The sequence below is a fragment of the Anguilla anguilla genome, chromosome 12 (assembly GCF_013347855.1).
Source record: "Anguilla anguilla isolate fAngAng1 chromosome 12, fAngAng1.pri, whole genome shotgun sequence".
NCBI classification, from domain to species: domain Eukaryota; kingdom Metazoa; phylum Chordata; class Actinopteri; order Anguilliformes; family Anguillidae; genus Anguilla; species Anguilla anguilla.
In genome coordinates this window covers 31,934,380-31,959,150 of record NC_049212.1, presented here as the reverse complement: position 1 = coordinate 31,959,150, position 24,771 = coordinate 31,934,380, and the positions used below count along the sequence as shown (strand labels likewise).

Sequence of the window (24,771 nt, the reverse complement as noted above, 5' to 3'; positions counted from 1 at the left end):
TTTACATCAGCCAATAACTTTGGCACATTGTACTGTACTTTGAAACTGCATAAAACATCTTGTTTGCTTTTCCAAGAGTCTTCACAAAAAGCAGAATGCTTTGTGGTAATGACAGACAGGCCGACTGCAACTCCCGATCCCCGACCGTCAGCCAATCAGCAGCCTCCTTGGGCGGAGCCTATTCCAGTTCACCAGGGTGGGCAGGTTTTTTTTTTTTTTTTTTTTTAAGAGACATACCTTTCAGTAGGCCCTCAAAAAAAAGATACAAGAACGCAACAGACGATTTGATATCTAATTAAAATTATGGCTCATGTTATGCAACTCTCTAAGAAGCCCTGAAAATCAGAGCCAAAAATCAGAACCAACCCTGGGGCTCTCCAGGACAAGAACGACACATACCTGTTCTTAAACCGGCTCCAAGTTTAAAGACCCATTTCGTTTCCATAGTAACTCTATCACGCACGCACGTAAAAAAAACGTCAGAGCACGCGATTGTGCTGACAATGCGAGCGAAACCCAAATAAACACCCGCTGAAAAGGCCCCAAATCTTTGTATGTTCAGGTCTCATCTTGAGTTACACGAGCAGGGAAGACAGACTGGGAGTTGCCACCCACACTTCGGGGAATACGAAGCAGAGGGAATGCTGGGAAAAGTGCAGCGTTCGCTGTGTGAAAACACTTAGCCGTTGTTGCCACCAATGAACGCTCGTATCCCAAAGGGTTGACTGGACCCGGGCGAGCTGGTTGTATTCATACTAAAGCATCTTTCACATGGGAATCACTGCCTCTTCAAACGGACCATTCACCCTCGCACATAAAGCGCTGGCGATCACAAGATAACACTTTGCTAAACTAAGTCACCAAACAGACAGATATTCTGGGTTAACTAAACGCAAACAGTTAAATCCAAACGAGATCACATGTACTCTGTCCAGAGTAAAATGTAGTTGAGAGATAACACTGAACTAAGGAGTTATATCAGAAGAGATGCCACTTTTTCAACAGGCATTTTATTTAAAACAGGGGATTTCAATCTTATCCGACAAGGGCGGGTGTGGGCACAGGTCATTGTTTTAGCCCAGCACTGCAGCACCTGATTCAACTAACCAATCATCGTCTTCAATCAAGACCTTGATAAGCAGAATCAGGTGTCTTAGTGCTGGGCTAAAAGACAAATGTGTGCCCATACCACCCTAATCAGATAAGATCGAACACCCTTGGTCTAAAAGTAAAGCACTACTTATGCACCTCATCCATGTTGATAGTCGTTCACATTCAACCGTTGAGAGCTTAGACTGATGGGTGGTTGTGGGCAGATAATGAGAGCAAAAAGATTAACGAGATTAATGAAAGATGTCAGAGGTGAAGCACAGACAGGGTCGAGGGTAGCTGTAGACATCTCAAGCCACAGGCTGTCGTGCACACCGTTTGCTTAAATGTCACATCGATCATAAACATCACAAGCAAGTCGGCTTAGACTAAAGGTCGGGTATCTCTAATGCGGTTGCAACGCAGTGACATCTATTCAAAGAATCTGATTGCCACATCCCCCCACCCCCACAGGGGAGCAACCTGTGATTTTAAGTCTATTCTGAGAGCTCTGGCTCCGCGCTGTAGCCAGATACCCCTCCTGAACAGCGGGAGAGGGGTGAGGGGGCAGATCGGGTACTTACGGTCAGGGGCAGCGAGCAGATGACGAAGATGATGGTCATGGAGGCCAGCAGCACCAGGTGGTCCACCTCTTCCTCCCCCTGGCCGATCCAGAGGCTCATCTTGCGCTTGCGGCTGGTGGAGAGCATCGAATTGCGGCGGGAGATCTGGCTCCGGTGCATCCGGCACAGGCTGACGATGACCGAGCCGTTGCAGAGGAAGACGGCGGCGATCAGCAGGGCCATGAGGGAGGCGTACGCCAGCGAGAAGGCCAGCACGCGCCGCTCCTCCTCCGGCTCCTCGTCACTGGCCACCATCTTGATGAAGCACCAGGTGCCCGGGCAGTACTGCTTGTGCCGGCCGAGCCCCAGGAAGGGCATGGAGCAGAAGGCGCAGGTGAACAGGTAGATGAGCAGGAGGGCAGCCTTGGCGAAGCTGCGGCGCACGTACTTGGCGTAGAAATAGGGATGGCTGATCGCCAGGCAGCGCTCCACCGCCATGGCGCACAGGATGAGCATGGACGCCAGGCCGAAGAAGGTCATGGCGAAGGCGAAGAGGCTGCAGAGCCGCTGGTCACCCGTCAGGCCCAGGAGGGAGGCGCGGCGGGCGTAGCACACGAACACCAGCGGGCTGAGGAAGCAGGTGCCCAGCAGGTCCGTCACGGCCAGCCCCGTCACCAGGATGCAGAAGACCGACGACTTGGCCCGCCGCTCCTTCTGGTGCACCCCCAGGATGGCCAGCGCCGTTAGGTTGCCCAGCACCCCGGCCAGGAACATCAGCGTGCTCACCACGGGGTTCCCATCCGCATGGACCACGGTGGTGTTCTCGCACGTCTCGTTGGGCAGCATGGCGCGACAGTACGGCGCTTATTGCGCGTGCCGGCGAGAGTGTAAGAAGGATTGCAAGGAGCAGGAACAGAAAACCGTCGGTCTATTCCATTTAATGGCTGCAACACCCTCCCCCTCTCTGCAACTCTGTGGGCAACAACCCACAGAGCCCGTGAACCAGCGGTTCTGCGGTCCTCAACGGAGTCTGAGACTACTTTACGTCCAGGGAGCGAAGAGGTAATTCGAAGCCATAACAGCACGAAATGTTTGACAATTGGTATAATTGGTTTTGTCTCTATTTTTCTTCTCTGACGTCAAAAGTTAAAATAACATTTTCTCTCGCATCCTCTTGGCTTTATTGTTTAAATATTGCGCACATGCACTTAACGGACTCCTTACCTTCCTCCAGGTCATGAAAAAACAACAATTTAAGCAGCTCTTAACACGATATCATTCGAGCCAAAAAGCCTGTAATGCTCAAATAAGCTTATTACTGCCATTCCCCTCTTCAGCTGGAAAAACATAACTGATTGCTTGCTCTCGGTTTTCTTTCTCCTCGGTTGAAACATACAACGATATTTATGGGTCCTGACAGTTCTTCAAATAAAGGTAAGAAACTTTTTAGTCTTGTAAATTCTCGAATTCTGTAATACAAGCATGTGCCGTCCTCCTTGCATTCAACTGTCCTCAAGTCAGGACAAACTAACAAAGTCCGCGGCGCGTAATGACGGTTATCACTCTTTCTCCCTCTTTTATCGTTTCCGTTGTCTCTGCCTCTCTTCGTGCGTCTCTCTTTCTCTCACTCTCTTTCTGTCTGCCTCACTGTCGCTTAGAAAGCTTGTTCAGTCAGCCTACCTGGTTCTTGCCCGGCTATACAACGTCTGTTCACGATAAGTCATGCGCCTCGTTTAAGTTAGTTCTGGTTACGTCCGTGGGCGTGCATTTGCGGAACGTGAGAGAGCGTTTAAAGGACAGTTTCAGTCGTCACAAGTAATATCCTTATTTCAAAAACATGCTGTTCACTTGTCTCTCTGTTAACCGATTAATTAAGTTGTATTTGGTTATGTAGACAAATAATCAAGACACGAATTCCATTCTTTTCATTATAATATAAATTTTGACACCTCTATTTGTAATTGAATTTCCATTTAATTGTCAGTGTACTTTAATTATTCGTTTGACGCTGCCCAGCTGTCCGTCAGAAGAATATAAATTAAGCTATTAATTATGATTTACATCAGCTTGATGATTTTTGTGATTTAATTTTGAATTATGACGTTGTTGTAACAATTCGGAATTGTTGTTGGCTATATTTTCGTTGAAAAGTCTTGTCCCTGCAGTATATATACGTATATTTATTATAGTCGTAGAATTGTTCTTTTTATTCGAATGTAGCCTACTTTTACGACCACAATAGTGCATTTAAACAGACAGTCCGAGTTGCATGTAAATATATCCAACCTATTATTGCTCGTATACAAAACAGAATTAATGAAAAATCTTATCTTAAAAATAGATAAACATTTTATGGATTTATATTCATTCTGTAAGATATGTTATGCTATCTGGGTTCTGTTAGCCTGTTCACTGATTTCATCTTCTACAACAGGCCTATCTGTAGTTAAGAGATTATTTATTATAGCGATTGTGGGAATTTCTTTAAGATTCTTTTTGATCGAGAATGCAGTAGGGTAGCAATTTGTTATAGTCAAACAGTTAATTGGTTCCATGTAATATATAACATTCAAATTTATGTAAGAATATTGGTTCAGTGTAATATATAACATTCAGATGTATACGTAAGAATAATCTAGTGTCTTTGGGGGACCGGGGTTGGGATTTACTTTCAGTGATGGAACCTGTTTAGTTATTAGAGTGAAATTTATCAGACAAGTAAAACAGGCTGTGTGCCACCTGAAATGATTGATTAAACAAACTATTTTTTTCAGTATGCTTTCAAAAACCTACTTCAAAATTCGACGTGATTTTTCATCTCAAAGGTCATTTGTGGAGGTTTGGTGTGTATTTGCTTGCACGTATATTTGGTACCGTGCCTGTTACAAATATGATGGCCCGAATAACGTTTAATCCAATGGAGCAACTTCGTCATAACGTCCATATTTGTTGTGTATATGAACACGTTATATTTCTAAACCATATTTTACCGCTGATGTCAACTTCAAATAATTGTTTATTCAATTTAAAGAGTCCATACATTCATAATACAAGCAGTCACTTCACTTGTTTCATCCACGTAATAATGCTGCGCCAGGTCCATCCGCAATGCGAGGAAACTGTCTGCGCTAAAAGGCAACTCCCTGACAGTTGTGATGGGCGTTGAAAAGAAGAACGTTGAAACGATCACTCCCATCAAACTATGTGTGTTTGCTGTGAATGGCACAAGCATGTTATCTACACTGTAACAGATGATAAGAACAGCAGTTTACTCAAACGGTATTTAACTCTTTTTTACTCTTTATTTATGTAGAACAATTAATTATTTTTATTGCAACTATTCTTTGTATTTAATAGAACTGGAAACGTTTTACTGTGAAAAGCTTGGAGACTGAGATATTGCCCCAGAGACAAGTTGCGCTGGTTAGTTAGTCTTTAGTCAACCATTCGTCAAAATATTCTTGAAACCCGATACACTCATTTTACATTTTTTCCAGAGTGAATAACACAGCTTTATTTTTTCTCATACAATCCATTTATAAAGCTGGATATTGGTCAATTCATTTATAAAGGTGGTACACAGTCACAAAGCTTCACAAGCCCTGTGCTAATTTACCTAAGTCACCTCTTCATGCAGGTTAATGTTTCAAATAATTTTTTCATCATCCTTCAAATGGTTGACATTCCAAAAAGGTCATGGTTTTGACTTGCATGAGGAGAATGTTTTCACTGTGATGCATTTGAACCAAAGATAATTACGCAAATGAAAACCATGTGAATTATCACAGTAATTTGCTATGAACACATTTCTGAAAAGGGCGTACGATAAATGTATGTATTTTTTTGTGTCAGAAATATGGGATATTTTGTGTGTTCCATTTTTTTTTTTCTGACTGTTCATTACTGTGCTCACAGCACACTCTGCAAAGAGGAATCCACGGATTGGTCAACCAATCAGCCAACAATTATCAGTCAGTGAACAAATTTTGAGAGCTTTTAGTTGGGCTTAACATATTGTATTGCTGATGATTAACATTGAAGTCACTTGGAAGAGAATACACATTTTAATTGTTTGTGAAGAGTCTTTCCTGGTTGTTTGAAACAAAATGTGGAACGGTTGAAAAATCCTTTTGCATTGTAAAGTTTACAGAAAGGGGAAAAGAGCCAGAAATTAAGATCAATTCACTTGTTGAAGTGATTGCTTCTGATTATGTGAGGGTAGAGTGTTTAATCTAGACTCAATGGTTTTCTGTCCTAAACTTTGATTAATGTATTCAAGCAGGTTGAATGTTGTCATGCAATATTTTACTTGAATCTGAGCAGTCACAAAACTTTGAGTGTTTGAAATGAAAATGTGTCACACATCCTTAAGTTCATCACGAACAGTTTGACTGTTAGACCTCAGGTTGCCGTTTATGATGCACCTCCCCTGGGGGATTCCTGAGATCCCAGTTTCTATGGGGACAATGTCTGGGAGTGGAAACACTCCTGTAAGCAGCCTTCTCGCGGTTTAAATAGTCTGTGAAAAACAAAAACCTATTTGTCATTTTGTGTAATCTAAAAAAGAAGAGAGATGATAATTAATGATCTAGGATTCTGATTCAGGCTATCGACCTATGGTAATTGTATCTATGCATTTATAGAACCTCATATCGCAATGCATTCTAGTAAATGGTTGCTACTCATACAGAAAATGGTTCAGTGTTCAACATAGATTAAGAAAACTGACACTTACCACTGAGCATTTTACTTTCTTGAGTGAATGTCATAGCGCACTTATTAATGCGATACTAAGGTTTTCAGTGTATGTAAAAACAAGTTTTCTGTGTAACTCTGGTAACAAACCTAATTATAATCCTAATGTTTTTCCTACATTTTAAGAAGGTAGAATGTTTTCCTACATTCTACATTCTAGAAAAGAGCACTTGCATCAAATTATTTCTCATTATCTTTCCCCCCCCCAACATTTTGTGAAGGGAACCAAACAACTTTGCGATGGAACACTGCCGTCTCCAGGGTGATCACAAGCTCTGAATATTCAATATGAAAAATACAGCAGATGCATCATCAATGCATCATTTCACATAGTAATATTTTTATCCTTGTTTACAAAAGCCACATCTCCAAAACCAGCCTTTCTTTCACAGAGGAGTGTCAGGGTCACTTGGAATGGAATTTAGTCTTGGCTTTGGATAAGAATACAGAACCCTGGGGGGGAAAAGAATGATGGAAAAAATAAAGAGGTTGGAATCTGATATTGAGGGAAGTATGGGTCTCAGTCCCCACGTATCAATCTCTGACACTTTGCAGGATGTCTGATCGGAATTTAGCTCAGCAAAACAAGCCATTAAAGACTACAGACCAAACCTAATAAATTTACTCATGAAATTGAATAACACAATATACATTTTTCCCCTAATCCAATCAGCATACAAACATACACTGTCAGGCAAACACATGCACACAGCCAGGAAAGGTGTAATCACAAGTGGAAAAGGAGAGAACAGCTTCGTACTGTGTGAGATTTGATCAGTGTGGGAAGTCAGTGTTGGGTATAATGACCTTGTATCTTAAAATATGGGTCTTTGTGTCCTGGGGCTGCTTGGGTTTGTTGTTTGTGGTAGCAGCCAATCTCTTGATCAGTTAAGGTTGTTGGGAAGCATACTTCAAAGTTCCTCCTTAATGTTTTCCTGAAGTCATTAACGCAGTACATGTTGGGCTCATTGTCAGTTGCTTTTGTTTTTCTTTAGCTCTTCTTGTTTGAAAAAAAAAAAGGTTTATTTTCAGTCAGCATGTAAGCAGCATTTCCACAATTTAGTACCCACTAATTTCACGTGCCAGCCTCTAATTTCACCTGACTACGATGCAAACTCTTTCTTAAGAATTCATTTATCATAGAGCTAGAGAGACCAGTTTATCTTGGGCAGTTTTCTCATCTGCAATTCAGTCATCCCTTAGCATGAGGGCGATAGAGTCTTCTTGTCAGTCAATTATCACACTTGCCTCTCCCTAGTAATTACGTCAATTGCCACTAATTAAGCCCAGAAAATGATTGACAGGACCGTTCCCACAATTTTTAAAATAGTGTTTAGCAGATACCTTTTTCTTTTTTTTCTTTTTTATTTGAGTTCACCTGTTTTAGCTTTTCATTTTTAAGCCTACACTGTTGGAAAGTATTTTTATGCCAGTAATACAATTGCACTGTATGTGTAATGGGAAGCAGGGCTACATGTAAAGTGTAATTGTTTTACTGGCACTAAAAAAGTTTGCAACAGTGTAGGTTTAAAAATGAAAGGCTAAAACAGGTGAACTCAAATAAAAATGTGACATTTAAACTTTGTGATTTTATCACGGTCAATTGTTTAACAATCTCCCCAGGCATTCTTTGGCCGTGCTTACACTCCCAACAAAATGGTTCCAAAAGGTTCCTCGTTGTCTCCAGAGAGGAACCCTATCTAGTGTAAAGGTTCTTTGTCAGGCAAAATGATTAAATCTGTAAGCCTTGGCACTTTTTACACCTACAATAAAGGAATAAAAAATGGTTCTTCTATGGAGGCAAGCCAAAAAATATTTTTTTCTGAGTGTGTAGTAGAAACTTCTCCACAGGAAGACTCACATCTTTCTGCACCTACAAAGTTGGCTGGAACAGACAAATGTTTTTTTTCCCCTTCTGCGCAAAATTTGGAAAGATTTTTTCGCCTCTATTCCAGATCCCCCCGAGGATCAATGTAGTGCCTTGTTCATGTGCCAGTAATTTGACCCAAAGAACGGCGGTTTCTTTTGGAGTGCATGTTGTCAGTTTCACGGTCACTTCGTCGAATGTTTTTTATGCAACGGCTATTTATTTACATGTATTTTACTGTTTCTCACTGTTTGTGGAGCCAGCATTTGGTATTCATTTGTCAGCTGTTCGACCTTATTGTACCTTATTTCTAGCCTGATCACTGTGCTCTCAAACCGGCGAATCATTTCAACCAGATTTTTGCCATGTTCCACAGACAACTGGAGTGGTGCCCCTGCACCCTTCTCACGCAACAGCTCCCGCACCTGTGCCAACACAACAGCCATTTGCTGTGAAGGACTTCAAGTACGGAGTTCACTGCCATTTAAAACCAGAACCCCTTACATTAGGCATGAAAGGGAATAAAAACCATGAATGGTCAAATTTTCGAACGCAACGGTAGCATAACAGGCAAAGATCAAGTAGAGCAACTCAATGCTTTTTTATGCAAGATCTGAGAATCCGGTGAGCCCAGCAGAGATGCCAATGGTAGCTGACGTAAGGTGGAACATGCTTTCTCTCACATCAACGCGCGCAAAGGTCCACAGGACCAGACCAACTAGGAGGTGCCACCCTTCAAAAATGCTAGGAACAACTTGGCCCTGTGTTCGGCAGGATATTTCAGAAATCTCTTGACACGCGAGCAATTCCTATGGCATGGACTTATGCCAGTTGTAATTACGTGTTTTGCTGCGAGTGCATTGTTCTAGGCTAACCTGAAACAGGAAGCATCCAAACAAGGCGACCCCCTACAGTTTGACGACAGAACATGGAGCATAGAGTGGAGGATCCAACTGTGACTTTGCTAAACCTGGTCCACAAGCATGTATGTGCATGTCCTCTTTGCTGACTTCTCATCAGCCTTTATCACCATCCTGCCAAGCGCACTCATGAGGAAGCTACAGGACATGGACATTAACAAACAGCTTTCTCTATGGATTGAGAACTTCCTGTCTCACAGTATGAGTACAGTATGCCGTATACAGCCAGGGTCAATCCTCCGCCATCACCACAAGCTCAGGTGTCCCTCAAGGATGTGTGCTTTCAGTAACTCTTCGTAATCTACACAAATGATTGCAGTAACACCCAGGGTAACTGTTCACTCACTGAATCTGCTGATGATCCAGCATTGGTCCGATTGATTCATAAGAACATTGATACCAGTTATAGATCTGCCATCCACACCTCACGCTGGTGAGAAGACAAATCCCCCATTATAAACACTAATAAGACAAAAGGACTAGTTATAGGCTTCAGATTGAAGAAACAACAGATTTCTCCTGTGACTATCCATGACATCGGCATAGTTTCCGTAACAGGATACAAATATCTTGGCGCACTAATTGACAGTAAACTGACCTGGAATTCAAATACAGATGCTTGGCACGCCAAAGTCAAGCAGAGGCTTTTTCATGCAGAAGCTCAGGACCTTCGATCCAGATATTACCATGCACAAGCTGTTCTACAAGACCTTCACACAAAGTGTCCTGACATTTAACATCCAGTGCTGAGTAAGCACCCTCAATGATCAAAAGCAAAAACAAACTGAACAGCTTAAACATTGCCTGAAAAAAAGCGCAAACATCATTTTCCGACATCACAGAGCCCTCAGAACATCCATCCTGCCTTCAGGTAGCTGCCACGTCATTCATCCCCAAAAGTATCCGACTTATGAGCTCTGAATCCAGGGATATATATCACTTAAGTCTGTTTATTGTGTGTATTAGTACAGGGTTTTTTTTATTAGTACAGGGTAAACCTGTGTTTACTTATAATGTGTTTCAACTGTTATGTCTTGTGATTGCACTGTTGGTACTGACAGGTCTTGTGACTGCACTATTGTTTTTATGACCGGCCTTTTGTATGTCCAGGACAAATTCCCCTTGGGGCAAATAAAGATCTATTCTATTCTGTTCTCTTCTATTACATTACATTACATTACAGGCATTTAGCAGACGCTCTTATCCAGAGCGACGTACAACAAGTGCATTGGTTCACGATGTAGAGGTGCAAAAGAAACACTAGAGTGAAGTAAGGATCGTAGTGCCAGAAGTGACCACATCGATCAGGACTCCAACCCTGTAGAGTAAGCTATTCTATTTTATTCTACCTTCAGGTCCCCAAATCTGGAGGAGAAATTTAATTTCCTCGAATTTTAAAACCCCTGCTTTAAAATGTTACATGTTCTATTCCCAAAAAGGAGAACTGCTGAGGTACTGTTGAGAAAGGTACAGTACATAACCTAAACGAATTGCTTACAATGCTGTGCTGATTGGCTTCAGAAAGACTCAGATGTTGGGTGAACAGGATCCTGTAGCCTAGAAATGGCCTGCTCATTTTATTTTTAACCAGGGTAGTCGCATTGAGACGGACATCTCTTTTGCAAGTGAGTCCTGGAGTCTTCATGCCTCTGGACTGGGGGAGGAAAGAAACCAGAGTACCCGGAGGAAACCTACTTGAACCTGGGGAGAACATGCAACCTTCATGCAGAGATGATCCTGCTCATGTCTGGATGTCATGTCATTAGTTGAATAGAACAGGGAATCTATTGAAGTGGGACACAACTGACTTAATTTTTCACCCTCGGTATGGAAGCTTCTAGTCACCTGGGCTCCTGCTGCATTAATTCCTCCCACGGACATCCCAGAAACATATAGGTAAATACAGTACAGTATGTCACAAAATTATACTGTGTAATATATGAATATATGATCACATGGTACGATCCTTCAGCTGGACCGATCAAACTGAATCATCCCATTGTTTGATAAGGTCTGAAATAGCTCAATAAATAATTGTTTTCTGTCAATATTGTATGTGACATCCCAGTTGTGTCCAGGTATCTAATTGTATCGGGGTGTTTTGTTTGAACTGTACTTACTCACTGCCAGAGCCACCTGCATAAATACTCTATGTAGTCATTTAGGGCCACAGTGATTCCTAGGCCGCACAATTCAAGATTTTTCTTTTTTGGAACACGTTTTAATTGCACTGGTACATTCTTGTTTTGAGCAAGGTGTTTAACCTGAATTGCTTCACTAAAAATCCAGCTGCATGAATGGATTGTGTGTAAAACATGTAAACTGTATAATTTGCTCCAGAGTAAGCTAAAATCACAGAAATCAGTGGACTTCTGCAATGTTCTGCATTATGTCGCTGCTGTTTAATTTTTCTGGTGGTGAGGCATGTTTGGGGTGATTGACTTGGCAAATTGCTGCAAAGTCACAGCCGAAGAATTTCGCTGGGAGATTTCGCTGTGGGTTAATGGTTTGGTTTTTGTTATGTTTACTCACTATACTTACTTTAAGAGTTCTTGATGAGTCAGTCAGTGTTGGCCTGTATGTGGTTGAGATGTGGTCTGGTCATGTGTTCAGGATATAAAACAGGGAGGGGTAATGAAATATGACTTTTCCCATGTCAAACCCCAGGGTTTCCATCACATGGCGTGGCCTGGGAGAAAAACATTCATCATTTTGTGATTTCGTTTTTCATTGCATGTGTGAGTAGGCAAGAGAACTGGTAAAGGTGTGAGCCTGGTCTCAGGTTCAGTGGCACGTGCACCATGAAATGGGTTACAGGGAGATTATCCCCTGAGACTGGGCAGAGAAAAAGTATATTATAATTCTCTTTAACATAACATAATGCTATGTAATAATGTCCAGAATGACAAAAACATGTTCCAGTGAAAATATTTTCAAAAAAATATTTCATTTTTATTGAATGCGTAGATTTCAGCATAGGAGAATATAAAATTAAAACCAGATACTCATGTCCCTTACAGGGGCCAAAAATGAATTTCCTGATCTTAGGAGTTTATGGAGGGTTTCTGAGACTCATGTCTGAGCCCAGTCTGCATAATGGCCCATGTCACCTTCCTCTCTAGGCATGCATGGCAGTGGCTGCATTGGAGATTGAAGGGCAGGGGCTTTCCCGTTTGTAATCTATCTTAATGGCAGTGCTTACAAAAGCAAGAAAGTGATGGAATCATTAGCTTGAATGTTAATGACTCCCAGACTGTCACAAACACTTCCAACGGGAGAGTACTTCATTGGTTTAGCAGGTTGGTCTCGTGTTTTTAAGTAAATTAATAACGGCGTTTCTTTTCGTGCAGAAATCAAACGTGCATTGCAAGGAAGGGTCAATGGGCCTCATTCACAAAACTGTTCTTAAATTATTCTTACTTTTGTTCTTAAAAATGTTCCTACAAAAAAACAATCCGAGATTCGTGGCACATGTGCAGACCTTTGTTTTTGTGCATGTCCCAGGCGTATGAGATGATGAATGCTGGCTGTTTGTACTGTAAATTTTATGCTCCATCTTGTTCATGTGATTTGCATAGGGCAGCCAAATACAGATTTAAAAAAAAACAAAAACAATGATGTAGTCCTGGAAACTTTCCTATACGTAGTTTACAACCAAATGTGATCGTACACATCTTTCGTGAATGAGGCCTAATGTGTTCCACCAATGCCACCGCTGACCCGCACAGCTGGAAGAACTTTCCAGAACTTCATGCCGAATGTTCCATATTGATGCAAATCCGTGACACCCTGCATAATCCTATCCTTTCCCCACTCCTGAGCTCAGCAGCCAGAGGACCAGAGGAGTTTTCAGCAGAAATAATCATATTAGACAATATTGTTTCCTTATTATGTCTATGCAGGCCTGCATTATTCCAGAACTTTCCATTTAAACTGGTTCCAATGGTGACACGGCACTTCTGCTCTTTGCCTCAAAGAAATAATTCACTTTTACGGGATTTTAAAAATATATTGTATCAGTTTTAGTGTATATTTTTGACAGTTTTTCCAGACAGTTTTTGTGTGTAATGAAGAATCTTTGAAATTTGCAGACATTTTTGGCAATCCGCTGGTTTCATAATGGCTAGTATTGGGACATTTAGGAGTTTGGGCCCGAAAGCAAGAAAATATACATCAAGCACCTTCAAAATAGCCTTTACGGCAATGTTATGCCCCTCAGAGGCTGTAAATGTTTTTATATTACTATTATTGTATTATTCTCCAAAAAATTATTAAACTTATTTTCTGTTGGAGGGATTTCTTATGGTGCATGCAACCAGAGACGACTATGCTCAAGGGAAGATGAACCAGCATTATATAAAAACAGATGTTTATGTTTATAATTGCAAATAAATAACATAAAATTAATATATTTTTTATTTTTATTTAAACTTTATTTACCCAGGGTAGGTTCACTGAGCACGGATGCTCTTTTGCAGGAACGCCCTGCTTCACACTCGTACACATTCACACCTGGGAGCTGCCCAGTACAACCACAATCCTCTATTGTTGGCCACTGAGCAGCTCCACTATTCACGTGTACAGCCTCTGAACACACCATGACTCTACAAGTTGCTTTAAAGTAATTTGAAGTCCATTTTCTTGCGTTAGTCCACTAAATCCCAAATGCCCTTGACAGGAAATTCTGACATCGAAGTGGAAAATAACAAAGCACAGATTGTTCTCAACACTGAGGCAAATTAGGTGGTGCAGCTTATTTGTGCAATCGTTTGACATAACTTTACATCATATCCTGGCTGTATCTCCCAAAATCTGACCGAAGGCACGCAGTGTTGGGAAGGGGTTGGCAGCATACAATTCTGCCTTGCACAACATCAAAGCAGTACGAGACAGAAGCACTTAGCTAGGTCTACAGCCATAAAATGAAATACATTGTACTGACTTCCTGAGCGCAAACAAGCTAGCCAGAATCATTTGAACCCACCGTTATTGTACGCTGGAGATTCGGGTCAGTTTCGGTTCTGAGGACCGCCTGTACTGTACCGTAGGTCTGACTCAGGCCTGCGCGGCTATGAGTGAGCGTCCCTGGCGTTCCGCTAAGTCTGGAGCGTGACGCGAAGAATTCCAGGACTTTCCCGGCCCCGTCTCACCTGCTCTCGCCGGGGCGGTCGAAAAAAAGATCCGCTTAAAGGATAATTTTTACGGCCGCATTTGTCACATTTATTTCTTCCGAAAAAAGCAGCGGCGTGCTCTGGTGAGTCACCCGCTCGTCTCTGGAGAATTTCAGATGTTATCCCACCCGGGGCCGGTGAAGTAGTCGCGCTGAATGAGAGGCTAATCCAGCGGTGCGCAGCTCTGCTCCTGGAGGGCTGGGCTGCATGCTGGTTTCTGTTTCGACCAGTTACCTTAGCTTCAGATTTCTGACAGCTATATAAACTATGCTGGTTCACTCCTGTGCTTGCGCACAGTGTAGTACAATGGCTAAGGAGTTGGCCTTGTAACCTGAAGGTCGCAGGTTCGATTCCCTGGTAGAACACTGCCGTTGTACCCTTGAGCAAGGTACTTAACCTGCATTGCTTCAGTATACACTCACCGGCCACTTCATTAGGTACACCTGTTCAACTGCAAACTGCACCCGTTTACACAAATATCTAATCAGCCAATCATGTGGCAGCAACTCAATGCATTAAGGCATGTAGGCATGGCCAAGACGATCTGCTGAAGTTCAAACCAAGCATCAGAATGGGGAAGAAAGGTGATTTAAGTGACTTTGAACATGGCATGGTTGTAGGTGCCAGACCGGCTGGTTTGAGTATTTCAGAAACTGCTGATCTACTGGGATTTTCACACACAACCATCTCTAGGGTTTACAGATAATGGTCCGAAAAAGAGAACATGTCCAGTGAGCGGCAGTTCTCTGGGCGAAAATGACTTGTTGATGGCAGAGGTCAGAGGAGAATGGCCAGACTGGTTCAAGCTGATAGAAAGGCAATAGTAAATCAAATAACCACTCATTACAACTCAATACAAGGTATGCAGAAGAGCATCTCTGAACGCAAACCACGTCAAACCTAGAAGCAGATGGGCTACAGCAGCAGAATACCGCACCGGGTGCCACTCCTGCCACCTAATGAAGTGGCCTGTGAGGGTATATCTAGCTGTATAATTGGATACAATGTAAGTTGCTCTGGATAAGAGCGTCTGCTAAATGCCTGTAATGTTGTAGTCATTGATTCTAGCCTTAATTCAATTTTAATGAAATTACTGGTGTTCAGTTCTCAGACAACCGATGCATTAATTGTCTGTAATGTAATCTGATAAATTATTCCTTTATAAAGAAGTTAAAGGTTTAAAAGAGAGTTTCTGTTGAAATGCTTTAAGTCCTAAATGCTGTGAAGGACAAAAAGTGTGAAGGAAGGCCATTGAAACAAACGCATTTGTGGAAAATGAAGAGGTCAAAGGACAAGCAAAATGCAGTGAGCCAAACATGCATTATTTTAAAAACATGTTTCTCTGCAAAATGGTGGAACTGCGTTCAGCATAATTAAATAATGCAGAGATTGATTGAATTGAAAGCCAGCATACATAAGGACAGGGGCACCACCGGGGATTTGGGGCCCAATGAAAAGATCTCACATATTCTAATATTTTATGTCCGTCAGGGCCCTGGTAATTGTCCTAAATTCCTCTCTCCAGACATCACCTCTGCATGGGGCTTATGAACCTGTATGTCAAAAATGAAAGAAAGAGACCGTTTGGAGGCCACAAAAATTATTGTTTAAATTATAATTTAAGCAGGAACCAGCTTTAGGAGCAGACCTGCAGACATTTACTGTCAGCCAAATCGCCAGATACCTGACTCTCAGCAATACGACCATGTCACCTCTGAGAAGGATGCTCAGAGCCGTTAAAAAGAAAAAGAATTGAAATGGTGGCAACTTCACATGAACAATTCTCAGCCAAAGTGAGTATCTGAGGCTGTGCTGTAGAATGGCGAAGATAGAACGGCCTGTGAATTACTGACCGTGATGAAGGCGCAGATGATGTAATTACTCCCCATGAAGGTAAAACAAACCAATAAAGTTATAAAACCGGTAAAATATCTACTTGTAATATCCACCACAAATTTTATCCTTTCCACAAATGTAATCCTCTCCAAATGTAATAACACCCACAAATGTAACATCTGCCACCAACGTAAATCCTTCAATAAATGCAATAGTATCAATCAAGTTAGATGTCTTCCACCAATGAAAATATCGTCCACAAATGCAAGGTCAAAATGTGGGGCTTCTGCCCCCGGGATTCCAGTGGATGGGCGGGATCCTACGCTTGTAATCTGAGGGAAGTAAACATCGCGAGTCGCGGTGAGTCAGACCCTGGAGTCTTGCGGTGTCTTTTCCCAAATTATGTTGCCGTGTCCTCTTTGAGGACCAGTAACCGGAGATGCGAGACAGCTTTCATTTGAATTCGCTTTAAAGCACTCTGTCAACACGCTAATTCTTTTAATGCGTTTTGTCTGATCAACCGCTGCTGTTGCACACGTCTTCCAATGAGCGCTCGTAAAAAATCAGCCGAGTGTATGGAAGACGGGCAGAGGTCATTAGGATTCTGTACAAAACCTCACGAACAGCATCAGATATCTGGAAAACAAAATGGAAAACAGCTGCACAAACAGCTAGGCAAGTCATGTGTGCACATAATTCAATGAAAACCCTCATTGAGAAAGTGAATAATGAGAGTAAAGGGGTGGGAGGGTTAGGGGGGGCATGCGTCGAATACATCCTTTCCAAGCAATATTATAAAAAACGTTTAAAAACGTGATCGTGTGTGTTTACTGGAATGAGCAAGGAGAAGCAGAGCCTGTAAAGTATGCATAAGTTACGCTTTGATATGATTTGAATCTGTGTACTTTACGCCAGACTTTTACTGATGGATGACTGAGAAGGATCTGGCTGGACCCACGGGCAAATCTTTCAAAAGCAATGCTGCATGGTGATTTCACTTCCCTAAATTACACCGAAGAGACAATAACATGCAAGTTTACACAGGAGACACACTGGTAGAAGCTGTAATTGTTTTGTCAGAGAAATCAGGGCTGCGTACTGTTCAGTTCAAGATCATATTTGGCACAATGTTGGATACTCTCCAGAAGGCTGGCAAAAACGTGAGACTAGACGGTGTTGTGATTACCGACTCACTTACTGGTTCTGTCAGTGCTTTCTGAGACAACAGCTCTAGCTCCCCCTTCCTGCCCCCTCCCCCCCCCCCCCCCCTTCCAAAAATCCAGCAGTGCCCCTGAGTGGATCACCCCACCACCAAGAAAAGAGAGAGGCAGCAACTGACAGGTCATAAAGGTCACAAAGCAAGAAGCCTAATAAAGATAAAGAACAAAGTTCTTCCCTGTTTTTTCGCCAGAGCCGAGGCGTGCAGCGGCCAGAATAACTTACAGTGTGCTAGGACCAGGCAGGCCTGTCTCCATTCACACCACCTCATACTGTCTCTGGGACGTTTCGACCAGCGACAAGGGGCCAAATAGAAATGCCACTCCATGTTTGGTCTCTGCGGCACCTGAGAAGGCATTACCCACAACGTCGGACTGCGTGGTGGTAAATCCAGCAGATGGCGGTGGAGTCACCCTGGCACTGGGGTGTGGAATTTTCTGACTTGCACAGTGCGTGTTGGTGCAGTCAGGGGCGGGGTCAGGTAGAAGTCCGTTACGCACATTAGGACAATCTTTCCAGGCAGGGTAGAACAAAAGAGTGCGTAATAGGGCACAACAGAACCTGAAGTCACTACAGGCCATTCTGTTTTCTGTTTTGATGGGACAGAGAAAAAGGTTCACTATATGGCACTCTGTTCTTAAGCTGGGAAAAAGCTTACGACACTAGAAAGTTCTTATTGTTAAACACCTTATTAAACACTTGCTTTTATTTTGATCAGAAAATGTGTATATTTAATTACAATTCATACTTTTGTATGTATTTGAAAACAAGTTGATTCTTTTAAGTCTAGTCATGTATATATGTACATCAGGTGCATGCAGAGACCTTTTGAAGGGCAGGTGCTCAATGTGAGAAAAGGGCACACCAACTAAAAGTGTTAGGCTTTTTTTCTTTCTCCTTCCTCTATTTACTCCAGTTCTGGATTAAATATAGGCACTCAAATTAATGACAGCAACAGTAATAATACAAATATTATTTTGGTAAACCAAATCAAAGGGGCACATCGGGCACTTGGGGCAAAAGAGGCAGGTGCTCGAGCATGTGCCTGATGTACATGCATGTATCTGTGAGAAGATTAACTTTGGTTTTTATACATTATAATTCACAGAGTGTGTTTTTATTTGACAAATATATAAAAGAGTATTTCTCTCATTGGTTCATGTAGTTTGCTAGAGTGTACATGTGACAGTACGTGAATAATAGTGCTTAGTGCTGTATAGACAATTTGCAAACATGCAAAGTGAACTCACTATCTGAGTCTAGAAGGGATGTATAAATGTAGAAGTCCACAGGGAGGTATAAATGTACAAGACTACAGTGATGTATAACTGTATAAATGCTTGATAAGATGATTAAGATAGAAACATGATAGAGAGAGAAGATAAAGTTCTCTATTTTGCTTTTGTTATTTTAAAGCTTTTTAAGTAGTTTAACTTGCATTAATTCACTTTCTTATAATTTGCTATTATCTTCTCTGTTTGCTTTTATCTTCTGTATTTTATTTAATTTAATTATTCTTATTGTTTTTCTTGTTTTATTTGCTCTTAAATATTGTTAATTTTTTATTTTATTTGTTCATTGTATTAAATGTCTTTCTTTGTGAATCACTTTGTTACTTTTGTTTGGATAAGTGTTATATAAATTAAGATTATTATTATTATTATTATTAGCCACAGTATTTTAGGTGGTCAGGAGTTTGTGGACAGATCTGATTCTAGGTAAAATCAGAGAAACAGGCACTTTGCACTGGAGCCAGACTTACTTAGCGGAAGTAAATCAGTCTGCCCATTACATCAACACATTCCCTGTTGTGCAGGAATTACCTGGACTGGAAATTTCCTTCATGCCGTGCATCAGACTGTTTGAAGTGCGTGCGTGCTTGTCTTTTTTTTTTTTGTTTTTTTGCTTTTTGGGTGGGGGGGTTGCTACAGACAAATTTATTTGGTTAAATACGTCAGATAACACTCCCCTGTCCGTATGGCTGGGAACGCCACAGGTGATGGTATCGTTGGTTATACACCAAGACCAAATCGCACGAACTCCCCGGCAGCTAATTCCTGGTCTCCAGACGTAAATAGCTCCATCTGCTTCCCCCCCACTTCAATACGTTCCATCTGACGTTCCGCAGAGCCCCGCGCGCCTGAGTCCTCCGTATTCTTGTGTGAGGTAAACACAATATTTCGCTTCTTTGGCTCTTAGCCGAATGAGAAAGAGCACGTCTTTAATCAAGACCAATCATCTGGTTTTGTTTTGTTTTCCCGTGCATTCCTTCTCTGTGGGATAGGCAGGGCCAGGATAGGCAAAAACCAGTGAGGAAGGAAATTATTTTAAAAAGAAGGTCTAATCATTGTACAAAGCCCGTTGCTCAGAACAAATAACATTTTATCACGTCAGAAACACGTACACTATAGCCAATAAGCAGCATATGTTTAATGCATAGCCAGTCAGAGGTGAACTTGAATAACCTGAATAACCAAGTATGGACATACCGTGTCAGACCTCCAGCTTTGGTGTTTGGTGTTTGGAACAAACACATATTATATATTAAAAGGAAATGTAATGTTATTATTTCCCTTTTACAGGGTATGTTAGCAAAAACTGTGCTTTCTTCAGGGTCAGGGTCAGGGGCAACCCCCCCCCCCCCCTTCGGACAGTGTCCCTGTTCAGGGTATATCCGCCCAAACACTTGCCCTGGGTTTTGTTTCCTAGGTTCCTTTTTAAGGAGTACACAGTGGGGTTGCTGGACGGAGAGGGTGCTTGGGTTCACGGGAAGCTGGGGTCTGCACCACAGCAAGCTCTGATGAGCTAATCAGTCCTTTGTAATCCCCCCCCCCCCCCCCCCCCCCCCCCCCCCCCATGTATGCTATAGTCTTTATTCCAAGCACAATTGCCAACAATTGCAATCCCAGAATCTTAACAACCTGTACATTTTTCTTAGTCGCTTATTTAGGTGCTTTCCATGTTTTGAGGGATTGTTAACTCTCTTAAGCGACACTATGTCATAAATAAAAATCTCAGTTTAACCAGGGTAGTCACATTGAGATTGACTTCTCTTTTCCAAGCGAGCCCTGGAGCCTTCGTGTTTTTGGACCATGAGAGGGAACCAGAGGAAACCCATGTGAACCAGCAGACTCTACGCAGAGAGGATCCGGGTGGCCGGGATTCAAACCCGGAACCTCCTTCTTGTGATCATTTTACTGATAACCGCTGCGCCACCGTGCCAGCCAATTAGAGGAGAGGAATGAAGACCAGCAGTACTAGGCCCCATGGGACAGATTTGAGCATTCTGGTGTAGCGTAATAGATGGGGAACTTTGGCTTGCAACTGCAAAGTTGTTTGATTCCCAGGTTGGCTGTTACCAGTGCCTTACCTTGAGTAAGCAATGTAAAATACTCAATACTCAAGTCAAAATACTTGACTGTATCTAAAAGAATGCTGATGAAGCTATGCAAGTTGCTGTGGGCAGAAATATGGGCTAAATATAACCAGAAAATAGCATTAATTACAATGTGTCACTGGGGAAAAAAACAGATTTGTTCTCCTTTTATTTATTCCCAAGCTGATTTCTGTATTAGACTTTTTGACCTTCTTAATAAGGGGAGCTGGATGCTGATATAGGGCCAGCTGTTGCTTTGTATGGATGGAAGCTGTTTCTTTGTTGTACAGAATGATTCCTTTATATTTCTCAGAGGACTAGATGACTGGATACCAGTTAAAACACGAACCCTTTGAAAGCTTTGCCAAATTTTTTTGTTATTATGACAGCAAAGGCTGCTCACCTCTGAAAAATGCAGAGGGAGTTTTTAAAAGCAAAAGTAAATATTTTTCTGGCATTCCATTGTTTCTATCACACTCATCTTCTGTTCATTCAATGGAAGCAGTGCCCTTGCCTCCTTCTGAAATCAATACATCTTCTTCTTCTTTTTCTTCTTCTTCTTCACTTCCTGATTCAGGGATACTAAGGAAACAAGGAAAAGAAATCACTGATTAAGCCAGACAAAGGACATAATGTTCCAAACAGTTTTTTTAAAAGAACACATTTATGAAAAACTTATGAAACAATGCAGGAACAGAAACTCAAACTCCGTTTAAAGTGACTGCCATAAGTGACTGCCAAACATTGTGGACTCTCTGATTTCCACGAGGAGAGTGCAATTATTTTTCAATTTATAAAACCGCATTCTGCAAAAAGTCTTAAAATAGGTTTGAGTATGTGGGGGGGGGGGGGGGGGGGGGACAGTTTTTTATACCTTGGTACATCCAGCTGTGATATTCTGGCTTTTTTTCACAAGCACATGAAAACAATAATGAAAAATGGTGAAAAGGGAACTGAGTTGTCACACGGAGCTGATTTCCAAGCTTCTTATATTCTGGCTTTTGGAGAAACATGAGCAATGATGACAGTGTTTCAAACAGTCCAGAGAAAGATTTACTTTCAAAAAATAAAATAAACCATCTGACCTTTTCAGGCCTGACAACGAATATAAATACCCAGATCATATGTAAAATATTCACTTTGAATATGTTTGAAAATGTAACCAAACTAATATCCAGAACTACTTGTTCTGCTTTAGATGTTTACTCCAGATGACAAAACTTGTGATCTTAGAATTTTGCTTGTTTCAGTTGTTTTGAATATTTGTAATCTTTAGCTGAATTTGTATACTTCGAAAAGTGTCAGTCTTTCCTTCCTTGTCCACTCATCTCCTTCTGACCCAGAGGAAGGTTATCGTTTAATAAAGGAAGGAAACAAGATGCATCCCTGTTCGCCTCCTTTGGTGAAGGATTGAGGTGTCCTTTGAGGAAGCAATTTATTCAGGCTATATATGACTGCAAATCCCACAATGCTTTGCTGCAAAGAAGTAATTGAAAATGGTAACATAAAGCTGGCGCATAAGTATAACTGAGGGGGGAAGGAATTAGTTTTTAAAATGTATAAAAATCACAATGACAGATCACATAAAAGTGGCACACTGTACAGACAGGTGATAACATGAACAAAAAGCTTGTAGCAGCTGAAATCGAATAGATCTGTAGCTTAATAAAATAAGACAAATGATATTAAACCAATCAATAAATCATTAAAAAAATGTGACATGCAATTCCACTTTTTCATACATAAACAATGCAATGCTTACAAATCTCTATTTATTGACATTGAAATAAAATGTAATTACAGGGCATATGTATGCTTGGGAATTTCAGTGTCATTCCTGAATGAAAAATCTTCCTGCTGAAAGGAAGCATAGTTAGAAAATGAGGAAACCTTTGAGAGAATTTAAATACAGCCGTTGTCGGTATAACCAGCACTTACTGTGCACATCACCTGAGCAGGGGTATGGTCTCTCTTGAAAAAGAGATTTTTACCTCAATGAGACTACCCAAGTAAAGCAAAGGTTCAATTAAAATAGAATGTAAACTTAGTCTGTGTGAGACGTGGCTGTTCTGCCAACCCCAGGCATTTGATTCACCTTCATCTGTGTCCAATCAGGCCTCAGAGCTACGGCAAGTGAACTCGTTTGATACCTCTTTTTGGTGTAGCATGTTTTTCAATATCCATTCCTTTGCAGTGTGTTCATACATAAAACATATGTTATATGTATAGAAATGGCCAGTTTTGTCACAGTCTTTTAAAAATGCTTCCCCCCCTCCTACCACCTATAGAGTATTGGGCCGCACGTGATGTCATACATGCAGGAAACTGGTAACTCTTGGGAACTGAGGGGCGGTAACATCATTATCAACCAGTGGGTGGTGCCTTGTGGTAAGTGACGTTGCTTACTGGTTGGGATTCCCTCAAAAGTCTAACCTTCATATTAATTCCATGCAACTATTCTTGCACAGATGATCTATATCTCATTGGAACATGTGTGATTGTGTGATTCATCCATGAGTCAATAATATAGATGTCACAAGCAGGCAAAGGAAATTTTGGATTCAAAAGACCTATATTACAGTAAGGTTTCTAAGAATCAGACTCTTATTCATTCAATTCACCTAACGTGTTCCTGTAATGAAATTACGCATTCCTTACGTTCATTTGAACTGGAAAGAACAATTTCAAAACAAGACCATATATTAGGAGTCAGTGGCTCACTATAATCCAGAAATAATTATCATAATTCATCCCAGGTGTATAGGTATAGTAAATCGTACATCAAATCTGAATGTAGCCAGTGCATATAGTATGCTACCTCAGCATTGGTTGACCAGGCAAACTAATTTTTCTATTTAACAGGTACATGCATACACTGTGCAATATCAAATACCAAGCAGCCAAGGCGGCTATATTTTGACATCCTGCTAGATGGCAGTATGATGTTGATCCACTGTGGTAGTTAAGTAAATTCAATCAATAAATCAACCTTTATTTAATGCTCGGAAAACACAGGGCTGTAGGCCACGCTCTCAGCAAGACTAGTTGGCTGCAGAGTGGGAAAATGACTGACGGCCAAGTCAAGGCTGCATCAAACATGCGGTGTGTATTTGTGAAACAAAAATCATTAAAATTGCCCAGGAAGAAGTGCAAATATTGCATGAGGAGAGTCCCGCAGCAACAGGTGCAATTTTGCTTATTAAACTATTCAAAATAGGACCACGTGATCGTTTATTTTAAAGTTTTGTAACTCTATGTACTTCGTTGAGGTTGGTAATGCTAATTTGCAGTAAGTGTTGCTCTCTCAGTATTGAGTTCTGCAAATGTGGATCCCTGGCAAAAAATTACTGACTAAAGTTACCACTGCTCTATGCAGTGCAACTGATACTATAACTGTAACTATAAGAAATACCCCATGCCTGGTAATTATAGCATCTTAAGTAACATGATAGTGTCATATTATATTTACAATGCTATTGTACCTTGTTGTATTGTTAAGGTTTTATTTAGCCATACATGAAGGCTGGCTTTACTCGAATGAAATGGATCTCTGTTCATGGGTTCCAGGAGTAGAGAGAGGGATGGTTGTGGTTCTTGTGTTCAAGAGGTGATGTTTTAAAAAAAAAAAAAAAGAAAAAAACTGTTTTTGGGTGGAGCTCTCAGAAGTGGCAAAGAGTGTGAATCCCCCAGCAGGTTGGTGCGTAGGCTGCGCTGCGTAGGCTGCGCTGCGTAGGCTGCGCTGCGTAGGCTGCGCTGTGCGTTTCTCGTGCAGCGGGTGTCAGAAAAAATCCGGTAGCTGAGTCCTATTTCAGAGATGTGGGTGCTGCCGGTACAGAAACAGTAATTGTCTGCTGGGATAGAACCAGCGACAGACTGTGGGGATGGAATGAAGGTAGTCCTGGTAAGAGTGGTGGTCCTTAATGGAATGAGTGTGTGTGTGTGTGTGTGTGTGTGAGTGGGGGGGTGACTGTGCACA

General features: G+C 41.6%; 1 protein-coding gene across 1 annotated transcript in view; it reads right to left on the bottom strand.

Annotated features, from left to right (window-relative positions):
- Positions 1-3,422, bottom strand: part of ptgir (prostaglandin I2 receptor) — a 34,587-nt gene extending 31,165 nt beyond the window's left edge. Inside the window, exon 1 of the mRNA XM_035385944.1 lies at positions 1,674-3,422. Within this exon, the coding sequence (XP_035241835.1) occupies positions 1,674-2,498 (825 nt within the window). The 5' untranslated portion in view covers positions 2,499-3,422. The remainder of the gene's footprint in view (positions 1-1,673) is intronic.
- Positions 3,423-24,771: the final 21,349 nt, after the last annotated feature.